Source organism: Orbicella franksi, chromosome 1, assembly GCF_964199315.1.
Source record: "Orbicella franksi chromosome 1, jaOrbFran1.1, whole genome shotgun sequence".
NCBI lineage: Eukaryota > Metazoa > Cnidaria > Anthozoa > Scleractinia > Merulinidae > Orbicella > Orbicella franksi.
In genome coordinates this window covers 21,741,913-21,755,095 of record NC_138145.1, presented here as the reverse complement: position 1 = coordinate 21,755,095, position 13,183 = coordinate 21,741,913, and the positions used below count along the sequence as shown (strand labels likewise).

Sequence of the window (13,183 nt, the reverse complement as noted above, 5' to 3'; positions counted from 1 at the left end):
CAATCATCGACCGCGTTCTGTGATTGGCCACTTGGACCACAAAGGAAAGAGCGCGACGCGTAGTAAAATGCATATGCAAATTAATCAGTGGGAAGCCCGCTAGGGAGTTCAGTGTGGTGAAACTCTATCGCTCAGTCCTCCGGTCGTTCGTGGGAATACTGTGCATTTCACGGTTCGATGTCCCACTCACCCGATGAAGCGCAAAAGTTGATCGATCTTATTAGGAATTGAACGCCAAGTTCGCAATGAAGGGCTATGTTATAGCGATCGTGTTCATTCCGATGGTGCTTGGTAAGTCGAAAAGTTATTTTCGAAGTGCGTGCTCTGATGCCATATTATTAACCGTCGGATGCCACTCTTGGATAAATGGCGTTCAAAGATGCACTTCACTGGAACCTTGGCGCGCTTCAGCGCTACACACTCGGTTTTTGCTTGGGAATTTCACGATCGAAGATTTGAACAGAGGTTTCTAATGTGAAGAGAAGAATCTAGTGCGTTTGGGTAATTGAAAAGACGGTTGGTTCAATTCCATGGGGCGCTACTTCATTATGTCTAACTGCGGCTATATTTACACCTCGCCTAGATAATTACGTTCGTCGTAGTTTAACACGGGAACCTGGCACAGATTGCGCTGTATCTTTGAAGTTACGAAAGGGTAGAATCTGGGGAAAATATTTAACATTAGTTTGACAGGACTCTGCCGGACATTGCACCAGTACTTCACGAAAATTAGGTTAACCTTTTGATAAACGATCCCCTGTGGAATTTTGTCCGCAGAATTGAGTTTCGCAAATATGTGGCCCTAAAAAGCTGGCTGAGCTTGTCGAAAGCTGCTCAGTTTGCTAGCAGGGAAGTGGGTGAGGAGCAGCTTACACGATCGCACAGCTGTCTCTGTTCACCTTGTAACATTCAAGCGTATTGTTAAAAGTTCCACCTGGCTTTTGACGGCTTTTCGGCTCAACTCCGTCCTTTTGTTTGTCTCTTGCAGCCTCCACGTGTCATAACGGATACTGCAAGAACGGTGGAACATGTTTAGAAATCCAGGGAAAGGCCAATTGCAGGTATGCTTCTTTCGCTCGGTCAAGTTGTCTTGCTAAAGACGGCTTTTCTTATTAGTCGTGATTGTGTGCGGCACGTGAATTCTTGCCTGCATGGTTTCCGCGCTAGTTGACAGAACGATGTTTATTTAGCAAGACAGAAATTAATGTCTCGTAATCTCTTCGAAAGCTCATTTTCTAGTAAGGTAGCTTTTCCCGGGTACTTTTTGCTTTTATTTGGTCTTATTTTTTGTATTTAGCCAATGCGTAAACTTCGCGCGCTCAACACCTCTAGAACAGCACGGCATTTAGATTGGTAAATAATGGCACCGAAAAACCACAACTCTGTGTGTATGCCACAGACTTAATTACAGTATTCACCTCTATGAAGGAAGGTAGCCTTTCTGCCTTCAAGTCGTTAAGAAATTGGAATTTGGAAACACAGCTGATTTCCTATCGCGTAAGGCTAACAGAAGCTTTAGATCCTCTCGGTGTAATCAAAATTATCATTACTAGCAACGGTAATGACACATGTTTGTGGGTATTCTTAAACAGTCGCTGGCAGCAAACAACATGAATTATTAAGAAAGCGTAGCAGATGTTTTTATTCAACATAAAATTGTCCTCAATAAACCCGTTTTAAGTGTACTAAATAAGATAGTTAATTGAAAATTGGTGTTGAAAAGTTTCATCGGATGTGTGTGACAGACCGTGTTCGTTCCCGAAGCGGCGCAAATATAGAAAAACTTTGCTTGGTGCGTCGACACGTTTTCTAAAGCTTGGCCTAATTAACAGGGCTTTTATGTTGATGAACTCTCAAGACTTCAGTTTAACGGCTACAAGCTAGTTGCTGCAGAAAACAAAAAGTGATCGCAGAAGCTCGCCCAACGATTAAGCGATTTCCGAATTGTTGGACTGGATTTGAGTTGATCAAGTTGACATAGTATTTACTCACTGAGCTAGCTATTATCGCGCAAAATGGACCAATCCTGCGCGTTTAACAGGATTTATAATTGTGGCAGAAACTGGTCTCCGTATGGATTAGGTCTGGAATAAAGTGCGAAAGATTATTGAGCTTAAAATAGTTGTTGCACGAATCCCTTCTTACGTTTCCACATGCCAGTCGTATAAATATTCCAAAAACAATGGTCGCCAAAAAAAAATCGATGTTCATAATAAGTCTGATCCACGAGGAAATCGTTTTGTAAAAGGATATTAGAAATTCAAAACTGGAAAAAGAAAAGAGGAATTCGAAACTGATTTCCTGTTTGCCTTAACGCTGTTTTGGTCATCTTTCGTCACTCCGTAATTCGTCTCAGTTGTTAATTAATTCGTATTTGCGAAAACGACAGTTCTGCCTAAGTTTTATTGGCGTTTTTGAATAATCTTTATTTACGTAGCTTGTTTCATCCCAGGAATGTTTGATATGGTTTACGAATCAAGAGAGACAGTCCAAAGAAAGACGGAATGTTTTTTTTTTGGTTCAGTAACTGCGGGTCGCAACTCCGCGGCTTAGTAAGAGAAGTCTTATATACTTTCTTTTTCTGGAGAACTAGGTAAAAACACCCCTCTAACAGAATCTTTCCATGTTTTGTGAATTCACAAATCTCTAATCTTCGAAAAAGATCAAAAGGGTTGTTTTTAAACATAAGATGAAGCCAATCTTATTCAAACATGGATTTCACAGGCTAACTAATAGCATTTTGGGGACATTTTTGTTTTTCTGAACGGCACAAAGGACCAAAGTCTGATACCACGTAATCGTGTTAACTAGGACGTTAATTGTGTGTTGTTATTAAAATAGAGGTTTTCAAAGAAGAATGGTCAGTTATGATTTCCAGGAATCAACCCACGAGAGCAAGTTGTTTGATATTTTTTTTTGTAAAACCGTTATGGTTAGGAGTTTGATCATCAGTGATATTTGGCTCTGTGGCTAAAATCAATTGTAGCTTTCATTGTTATTGCTCAATTGTTTGATCAGCATGAAACATGCGGAGATTACGCATAGGCTAGTTAGCAGCTGTACGCAAGGTAGGAAACTTGCATTTTGTTACCAGAATGGTATTTCTTTGGTGATTTATTGGTGGCTTAATTTTAGGCCTTTTTTCCTGTTTGTAAGTAATGATTATGTTCCATAAGGATGCTGGTAATTTGTATGTACAGACGGCAGTTATTTTGATTTGGCAACATTTTTGAAAAGAAAATAGATAAGGGTTTATTCATTAATTCATGACTTCAAGGTACTTCACAGTATGGATGCAAAAATTTGGCCTTTTTTAGGCAGTAAGGATCACATAAGCTATTGAGCAATTTGTGGCTAAAAGTCAATGTTTCCCTGGGGGGCCACAAATCTACTCTTGATATTGTGACTACCAGGGAATAGCCTGTCAGGTTTTAATAAGTGCCCTATGAGTCATGTTGCAGTTTTTGATTTTCACTGTGATTGGTACGGATCATCAAAAAAGGAATGTGATCAAAACTGGCAGACGTACAAATTTATTATGACCTTAGTTAAGCTTTTCGTGTGTGGCCATAACAGATTATTTATTTGCCAAACATTTTATCTCAAACAAAGTCTATACCATATATTATATTCCCTTATGGTCAGCTATTTTTTATTGATAATATTTTCATTTTGTGTTCTATTTTAATTCAATTTATGTAATAATATATTCTGATGAATTGTCATTAGCTAAAAATTTAATCAGCTTATTTCAAGGGTGCAAGAATTGTCCTTAGTTTTGTTCCATTTGTCACGGTGTGACAAGGTTGTTTTCATTATTTCCATCTGAATGGTATTACAGTCTGTAGGAAAATAAGGAATCCTCACTAAAGTTGTGCTCAGAACACAAACCTGACTGGGTGAGCTAAAGCAAAAAAGCAAAGCAAAACAAAAACCATGGATTTATAGATGACTAATTTTTTTCACAACAGGGCGTTAAACTTCATGCAATGAATTCCAGCTAGGTGGTGTGGCAAACCATGATTTCTATTGTTCTTATTAGTTTTGTTCAAATGTTTTGTTGTCTTGTTAATAAATATGTGCTTTAAGAGTGAAGTGCAATGAGAATGTTTGCTGGAGGAAGAAGAGAACATTGGAGGGTAATTGCGTGTTGGCTCAAACTACTTTGAAGTCTTTTTCCTCAAAATAAACATTGTCAAAATTAAAACTCAATGGCTTGCTTTGACAAGTCAATTAGGCTTTCACACCCTGAGGGCACGGAAAGATGTGAGCAGTTGTAGTGAAAGAGACTTCTGTTACATAACTTTAGACAGGCATTTTGGTACAATCTGTGTGCTTCCTAATACATAGAGAAAAGATTGCCACTTGAGATGTGATTTCCATGAAGTAAATAAGCAGGTTTAGTCTGTTCCAGTTTTGACCACCCACTTCCGAGCATTTTTTTTGTTACTTTAAATAAGCTTGTGCATATGTGTATGCATGTATCTGTGTCTGACAATCATTTTAAAAGTAACTTTTGTTTGTTTGGTTGGATTTTGATTATCATTTTGCACTTCATAGAACTGCCTAAAATTACTTGATTTCAAGCTGCCCTTTATTTTCAAAAAGACCAAACTATCTATGTATATTTGAAATTAGGTTTGTTACTAGTATGGCATGGTTCAGTCCATGTTTAGAGTCATAGAACTAGAATTATAATATTCAACTTGGAAATATGGTATTTGCAAACATGTGTGTCATAATTTATTGTCTTTCATTAACAGTTGTCCTGCAAATTTCACGGGGGCCACATGTGAAACAGATGTTGACGAGTGTCTAGTGCTATCAAATCCATGCCATAATGGAGCAACTTGTACAGACGTTTTTGGAGGCTATTTTTGCCGTTGTATTTCTGGTTGGGAAGGATTTGATTGTTCCATCAACAAGAATGACTGTGTTACTCAAGCAGATGGGAGCCCCCCATGTCTAAGTGGTGGCACTTGTGTGGATAGAGTTGGCAAATATGATTGCCTCTGTCCACCAGGATGGACAGGTAAGAAGATCTAGAGTGACTTTTGGACTTTCTAATGCCTAACTATGTATTGTATTTATTTACTTGGATTGGACTAGTTAATAAAAGTCACCAAAATTGTAGAAACATTTTCTTATATCATGCGGTAACATACACATGTACATGTAACTGCACAGCACGACCATTGACAACAACAACAACAACAACAACAACCTATGTACTTACTGTACTCGTAGTTACATTTTTATAGACAAAACAAATCAGTTAAATAGAGTACTTGCCACCTAAAGTGGTAGGGCTTTGCTTTGATAATGAAATGACAGATACTTGTTCAAGTTTCTTACTCACATGTCAAACAACATTTTGTTATGCAGGTCCTTTGTGCCAGTCTATTGATCAGTGTTACGCCAATCCATGTTATGGAGCTGCAACATGTTTGACAGATCCCTTTGGACGATATAATTGTCACTGCCCAAAAGGATGGACTGGGAAAAATTGCAGTGCTGACATCGATGAGTGCATGATTAGTAGTCTTTCACCGTGTCACCATGGTGGCACATGTGTCAACACACCTGGATCATTTGTATGTCAGTGTGTACCAGGTTACACAGGTAATTATCATATTAGGTCCCACATGCAGGCCAATAGCCAGTATGGCCTATAGCAGGGCAAGCTGAGGCACTTTCCTCAGTCATTTTTTTTTTCGATTTTGTTGGTTGGTGTGTTTTCTTTAAGGGGAAAAGTATAACACTGACTTGTATATGTATGTTACAAGAGAAAGGACTAGTCCTGGCATTTTTGGCTCCTCAAGCTATACAACAAAAATATGCAAACAATGGGAATGTAGTAAACAGGTTTTGTGTGATGTTGTTACAGGTGAGAGGTGCGACTTGCCCATTAATGAGTGTGCATCCAACCCATGCAAGAACGGCGCTCAGTGCCTGGATTACGTCAGTGAATTTACATGCATTTGTCTAGCTGGGTGGACAGGCAAAACATGTAATGTGGACATTAATGAATGCAACAGCAACCCTTGTAAAAACGAAGGACAATGTGTTAATGAATTGAATAGTTACAGGTGCAAGTGTAAATCTGGCTTCAGTGGAACTAACTGTGAGATAAATATTGATGAGTGTGCAAACCCAAATCCTTGTCAGAACGGTGCTACATGCTCTGATGGCCTTGCCTCTTATACTTGCTCTTGTGCCAGTGGCTTCACTGGTAAAGTGTGCGAGACAGACATAGATGACTGCATGTCATTCCCTTGTCAGCATTATGGAACTTGTGTTGATGGCATCAATAGCTACTCCTGCATCTGTGCCCCTGGTTACATTGGAAAGAACTGTGATGAAGATTTTGACGAATGTTCCAGCAATCCATGTATGTTTGGCGGAACCTGCGAGAATAAACAAAATGGGTTTCAGTGCAGATGTCCTAAAGGCACAAGTGGTAAGTTGCCTGACAATTGACCTTTATGTGCATTATTTTTCAGGGGTGGTCAATGTTAAACTGCCCCTTACCGCATTAGCATGAGCAAAGAAAACAGAAAATGCAACTCATTAATGAGGAGGCATCTTTCATTTCATAGAATTAATTTTATGGTATATACTACAAAACTAAATAAATGTTTCGATATCCTATGAGGAAAGTACCTGTAAATTACTGTCGAAGAGTTTTGTTTGGTGTATTGTCTTTGAGTATTATGCCTTAACTCTGACCTAGAGCTCATGCCATAAAGTAATGACTCCTGTAATACCTTGCAAAGTTTGGCTTTTCCAATATTCCACATTCTTTGAAACTAGGTGTCTTCAGACAAAGTTATTTACACAAGACAATTATTTATGTCTAGAAAGTAATTGATCTTTTTCTGCAATCATTATCATGGCCAGTTCTGAATTCTGAAGTGTTCATTTACATTGCATGATGATTGACCTACTATAGCAAACATGAGAGCCTGTGTTTTACTGCATTTCCTAACACTGAGAAGAGAGACAGCAAAGTACTTAAGATGAACTTCAAGATGTATTGAAATGTGCTAAAACATTGTCTTGAGTGTCTGATATATCTTCTCAGTCAAAACTTAAATTAAGGAAAAACTGGAGTTATATAATCCTAAAAATCCATGCTAATTGAGATCAGATAATGAAACATCATCTTCATTATGATTTCCTTTGTTTCAATTTGATGAATTACTGGTACTAATGAGTTTGAGAACTGTTTGGACAAGTGCAGATGTTACTGTTTCTTTATGTCATGAGTAACTTCCATTCTGCTTAAAGGTACAAGATGTGAACACAATGTTGATGACTGCATAGGAGTTACTTGCAAGAATGGTGGGACATGTAATGATAAACTTGATGCTTACGAATGTAAGTGCCATCCAGGTTTTGATGGCCCCCACTGTGATAGTAACTACGACGAGTGTGCATCACAACCTTGCCGAAATGGGGGAACTTGTACAGATGGTGTTGCTCAGTATCACTGCCAATGTCAGTCGGGTTTCACAGGTTTGTCTCTTTGTGGTGTTCAGGATATCATAAGTTAATGCTTTTCTTTGTGATTTCATGAAGTGATTAAAATGTACATGTAGACTTCCTACAAGTAATGAGGAAGAGTGCATTTTACAGTACTAGACCACCAGGAGTTTGAATAGTGGACTCCCTAGGAACATGTTGCAGCATCCTTGAGAGTTTTTTCTCCTTTCTCTTCTTCAATATGATAGGTAGAAGCTGTGAGACCATAATTGACAGTTGCCTTGGAAACCAGTGCAAAAATGGTGCATCTTGTGTCTCACAACAATATAGCTACTCATGTAAATGCATGCCTGGGTATGGTGGACAGTTGTGTGAGGTTAATATTGATGAATGTGCTGCAAACCCTTGCTTTAATGGTCAGTGCAGAGATGGGGTCAATAGGTACATTTGTGATTGCTACGCTGGTTTCAGGGGTACTACCTGTGAAATCAATATTGACGATTGTAAATCCAGGTGAGTTTTGTAATTTATTTCTTTGCATGATTTGCTTAAAAAAGACTGTGGTTCAATTAGTACCTGATGTTTTTGTCACTTAAACATTCTCCATGACCACAGTGTACTGTACTATAAGTTGTTTCGTGTAATAGTGAGACATTGCACCAAGTGGATGGGAAAAGTAAAGGGCACAATTTCAAGACCCCACCCCCCAGAGGGTTGGGTGGGGTGGGTGGTAGAACAAACCCAAATTCAGATGCTTAAGGATTTCACTAGTTTATTTCACCCTCTCACTCCAAACAGTGCCCAGTTATACATGTAAAAGTAAAAAAAAACCTAGAAAAAAGAAACTGTGGTATGTGAAAGTAGTGCTCATTAGTTTTCAGGCAATTGCTTTTACATTGCACTGCACTCTCAAGTTACAATCTTGTTAAATGCTACTATAATAAGAATAAGAATGATTATCATAAGAGTTTATTTCATGAATTTGACTAAGTTTATATGCTTTCTCTTTTTCTTTTGTAGCCCCTGTCTACAAGGATCAACATGTGTCGACAGAGAGAATAATTTCTTTTGTGAATGTGCACCTGGCTTCTCTGGACGAAGGTGTGAACAGCACATCGATGAGTGCAGATCATCACCTTGTCAGAACGAAGCCACTTGTGTCGACGAAATTGCTTCATACCGCTGCTACTGTAAACCTGGCTACACTGGAACGAATTGTGAAAATGTAATCAATTGGTGTCAGAACTCCCCATGTAAAAATGGTGGTACGTGTAAGCAAACTGGGACTGATTTTCAGTGTGACTGCCTGACTGGATTCAAAGGCGTTATTTGTGATGTCGAGAATATCACCTGTGCTCAGGCCAGAAATTCAAGAAGCGATGTGTGTTTGAATGGGGGAACATGTATTGATGATTACCAGAATATGCAGTCCTGTTCATGTGCCCCTGGCTTTACAGGAAGCTATTGTGAAATCAACATCAATGATTGCACCAGTGGACCTTGTAAAAATGGTGCCAGTTGCATCGATGGAGTGTCAAACTACTCTTGCAGCTGTTTGAAAGGCTTTGTTGGTGACAACTGTGCAATAAATGTTGATAACTGTGCTTCGAGCCCATGCGAGAATGGTGGATCATGTACTGATCTAGTTGACGATTTTTTCTGTTCATGTCCTGTGGGATATGTTGGTAATACATGCAAAAGTAATCCTAATGATTGTCCAGATAATGCTTGCTTCAATGGTGGTACTTGCCAAGATGGTCTGGAAAGTTTCTCCTGTCTGTGCAGAGCGGGATATTCAGGATTGCGCTGCGAAGTGGACATTGACGAATGTGCTTCTAACCCTTGTTCACCTCTAGGCACTGACAAATGTTATTCACTGCCTGATAATGATTATCGCTGCATGTGTAGGCCTGGATTTCTGGGCAAGAACTGTGACTTTAACATAAACGAGTGTCTGTCAAATCCCTGCCAGAATGGAGCAGAATGCAAAGATGGTGCCAGCAAATATACTTGCCTTTGCCAGAAAGGATTTTCAGGATTAAACTGTGAGCGTGCAGTCTCCTCGTGTTCAGATTATCCTTGCCTGAATAGTGGCACCTGTCTGACACATGTCAACGGTAGTTTCTCGTGCTCTTGTATGCATGGAGTTAATGGTCGAATGTGTGAGTGGAACCAGGATGACTGTCTGTCCACACCTTGCCAGAATGGAGCAACTTGTGAGGATGGATTTGGTACATATACATGTAAGTGTCCTATCGGATACACCGGAATAAACTGTGAACAGGACGTGGATGAGTGCAAAAGCAATCCTTGCATGCATGGTGGTACATGTGAAGACATGGTGGGTCACTACAGATGTAAATGTCCAGGTAAACATGTGAACTTTATTTTACTCTTTGAACAAAACTTTATTTTTCATGCTCAGTTTTTCTCTCAGTCAAGTTATGTCTGAAGAAATGTCATGTCAATTACTTAGTTCTCCGAGGTACATGTAAGTGTAGCGTCTCTAATATATATTTGGGCAGTTTTGCTTGGTTGCTCAAAAATAGCAACCAGCTTGCTAGACGCCACATGGATTCTGTAGTGTTGTGTCGTCAGTATGGGAATATTAAAACGAATTTCTGACGTCTAAACTCTTTTGAACAAGGGAAACAATTTAGCTGAAAGCACTGCTTGCTTTGTCATGGCTGGTTAACCTCTCATCTAAGTACTGGTCCCAAGGTCACTGTTGTAATGTTGTATTCTTAGATAGGACTTAATTACATTCCCTGAGTGGAAAAGTGGAAAAGCAGGGCCAAACGCAATTAATGCCATGTTAAGCAGATATATTATGTTTGGTTAGAGGAAGTGATTGTCTGGATCAATTGCCTCAAGGCAGTTAAGTACACAGCATATAAATTAACACTTGTGTATGAATTTGTTAACGTGAATCTGGGTGAAAGATCAGGCTTGATTATAACTGAGCTATTGTTTGACAGGGAACAGAAGTTTGTCAACGGCATTAAGATTATTCATAGAAACTCGGGAATGAGTTTGTTCTTGCCCTTGTGTTTATTTCAAATTTTGTTGTTATTTTAAGGACATTATGTGTGAATAGTATTTTAATCATGAAATTGTTCCTGCTTTTAGACAATTTCAGCGGTACAAACTGTGAACAAGAAGCAAAGTGCCCCCGTGATGACTGTGCAAAGAAGTTTGATGGAGGGAAATGCAATGTAAGTTGATGTGTTTTTTTGTTGTTTCATTTGTTTGATGACAAAAGGCCATAATTATTGTCATGATTAAGATAACATGCAATTATTAGGCTGTCAGGAGTGCAGCATATCTCTGCTCACTTATGGAAATGGACATCAACAAACAAACGTGATGGGTTAACCCTAGACGTCCCCATTCAGGTTGTCTCTTGTTGCAAAAGCTGTAGTTAAGCACTGGCTAGCCCAGTTGGTAGAGCGCCAGTCTGCTATACGGAAGGTCGGACTAACACTTAGGGTCTTAAAATAACTGAGGAGAATGCACTGCCTTTGTAATTACATCTGCAATTGATTAGACGTTCAAGTCTTCTCGGATAAGGACTATTAACCGTAGGCCCCGTCTCCTGCATCTTCAGTGTTACATGGTTAGCAGGAGGCGTTAAAGGACCCACACGCTTGTCGAAAAGAGTAGAGTACGTAGTTCCCAGTGGTGTGGTCTGGCCTTGTCTCACGGGGTGGTGCTTTACATAGGGTTAACCTCATTGTACCTTTCCCCCTTGGACAGGTTTGTCCAAGAAAAACTTACTATGGCTATGGCTATGGCTGTGGCTATGGCTATGGCTATATGAGCCATCATACTAAAATAGCAGATACTACCTACATGTACCTTGTTGTTTTTACTTTTTCTCCAGCAGTAGTGTATTGTGCTGAAGTGTGTGTAGTTTATGTGAGGATAAAGGATAAAAATGTCACACATGCTGAATAGTTTTCAAAATGTGAATGTATCAAAAAACGAAGTGCAGCCATGATTACTAAGGTTATTTTATTGTGGATTCTGACTCTTTCATGCATGTTTCCTTTATTTCGAATGTAGCCAAACTGCAACATTCATTCTTGTAACTGGGATGGCACTTCCTGTTCCCTTGGAATTGAACCATGGAAAAATTGCTCTGCACTGACAGAATCTGGAAAATTCTGTTACGAAGTGTTCAAAAATGGTCAATGTGACAAACATTGCAACAAAGTAGAGTGTCTTTTTGACGGTTTTGATTGCAGCCCTCCTAAAAAAGAATGCAGGTATGATACACAAATCACTTTGTAACCCTTTCTGTGTCTGTCTCTTGTATTTTTTAATTAAGAACTTGTGTCCCCAAAGAGTTACTAATTCCCATTTCTCTCTCCTCTCCCTTTGCCATCTTCAGTTCTTAAGGGGGGCATAGACTGTTTACCTTGACTCTTCGACGAACTCTGTTTGTCGCACTGATGCTCAATGTCTAACTTTAATTGTTTTTATATGAATCGTAGCAATAACGACTATTGTGCTGCCCGCTTTGAAAATGCAGTGTGTGATTCAGTCTGCAACAATGAAGCCTGCTTGAAGGATGGTTTAGACTGTGAAACAGGGAGTCCTAAATTGGTGGGTGAAATTGATTTCGACTGTTTATAATACATTAGTATAGTAACAGTACACATCAGCAGCTTTTTGTGGCAGTGGTAAATTAATATGTCTTTCTTAAATGTCCCAGGGCGAAGGAACGCTTGTACTTGTGCTGTTGGTAACACCAGACACTTTTAGGAATGGTTCCAGAATATTTATGAGAGAACTTTCTGCAGTGTTGGAAACCATTGCATTTATCAAGAAAAAGGATAACGAGCAAATGATCTACTCCGTGACTATTCCTTCTCCTACTGAGGCCCTGAAACAGCGCTCACGCCGACAAGCTATCCTGAAGCTGACTCATTACGTTGTCAGACGGGCAGCGGAAGGGTCCACGAAAGGGTAAGTGTTCTGTAATAACTCAGTCAATGTGTTCTGTGCCAGTGCGATTTAGCTCTTTCACAGTCAAGAGAGAAACCTGTGGATATTGTTCCAGTGAAATCTGTTTCGCAGTAATTTCATGTGTTACGGTTTATTATGCTGTACAATGTGGTTTTATTTAACGTTAAAGTCTGGGGATGGAATACTAGTGTGACCATTCAAATAGAAGCCTGTAAGTGAACAGTATTTCCATGTGGTGCAGTTTATTATGCTGTACGGGATGGTTTTGTAAATGAAATTCTAGTATGTAACCTTAGCGAGCAGTGAATTGACTGCCTTCTCTGTTGGTTTTTACTTAAAGAACGGAAGTTCACGTGGATCTCGACCAGAGAGGATGCTCAGGACACACGTGTATCTACAAAGCGAGCGATGTAAGTTCACCTTCAAATATGTTGATTGTTAGGTGTCTGTTGAGTTGTTACTGCTAGCTTAATTGCCGGGATTAACTGAAACTTGTTGGGTTTGCTTTCAGGGAGCTCGCTACCTTGGTGCATTACAGTCCTCCAACAAGTTAGACCTACCTTACCCCGTGTATCAAGTTAGAGGTAATAGTTGTCATTTCTTCTCTTGAAGCAGTGCAAGTCAGTCTGATTCTGTTTATTTTCCATTTGCGTTCCAGAAGTGTAAGAGCAGAAACGCATCAAATACTATCGACAAGGCGCACGACCGTTCGTCACGGACGTCACGC

General features: G+C 39.5%; 1 protein-coding gene across 3 annotated transcripts in view; it reads left to right on the top strand.

The window, feature by feature from the left end:
- LOC145497047 (uncharacterized) overlaps positions 1-13,183 on the top strand; it is a 29,266-nt gene that overhangs the window by 11,717 nt on the left and 4,366 nt on the right. For 2 of the 3 annotated variants that reach the window (XM_081476847.1, XM_081476840.1), the window contains 13 exons: positions 989-1,061; positions 4,764-5,032; positions 5,386-5,622; positions 5,888-6,460; positions 7,291-7,518; positions 7,734-7,998; positions 8,506-9,854; positions 10,615-10,700; positions 11,551-11,753; positions 11,982-12,093; positions 12,203-12,456; positions 12,797-12,866; positions 12,968-13,040. In XM_081476847.1, coding sequence (XP_081332973.1) covers positions 989-1,061; positions 4,764-5,032; positions 5,386-5,622; positions 5,888-6,460; positions 7,291-7,518; positions 7,734-7,998; positions 8,506-9,854; positions 10,615-10,700; positions 11,551-11,753; positions 11,982-12,093; positions 12,203-12,456; positions 12,797-12,866; positions 12,968-13,040 — 3,792 coding nt within the window. Of the gene's footprint in view, positions 1-109; positions 292-988; positions 1,062-4,763; positions 5,033-5,385; positions 5,623-5,887; positions 6,461-7,290; positions 7,519-7,733; positions 7,999-8,505; positions 9,855-10,614; positions 10,701-11,550; positions 11,754-11,981; positions 12,094-12,202; positions 12,457-12,796; positions 12,867-12,967; positions 13,041-13,183 lie in introns of those variants that run through there. The other variant, XM_081476853.1, reaches the window with a different exon arrangement.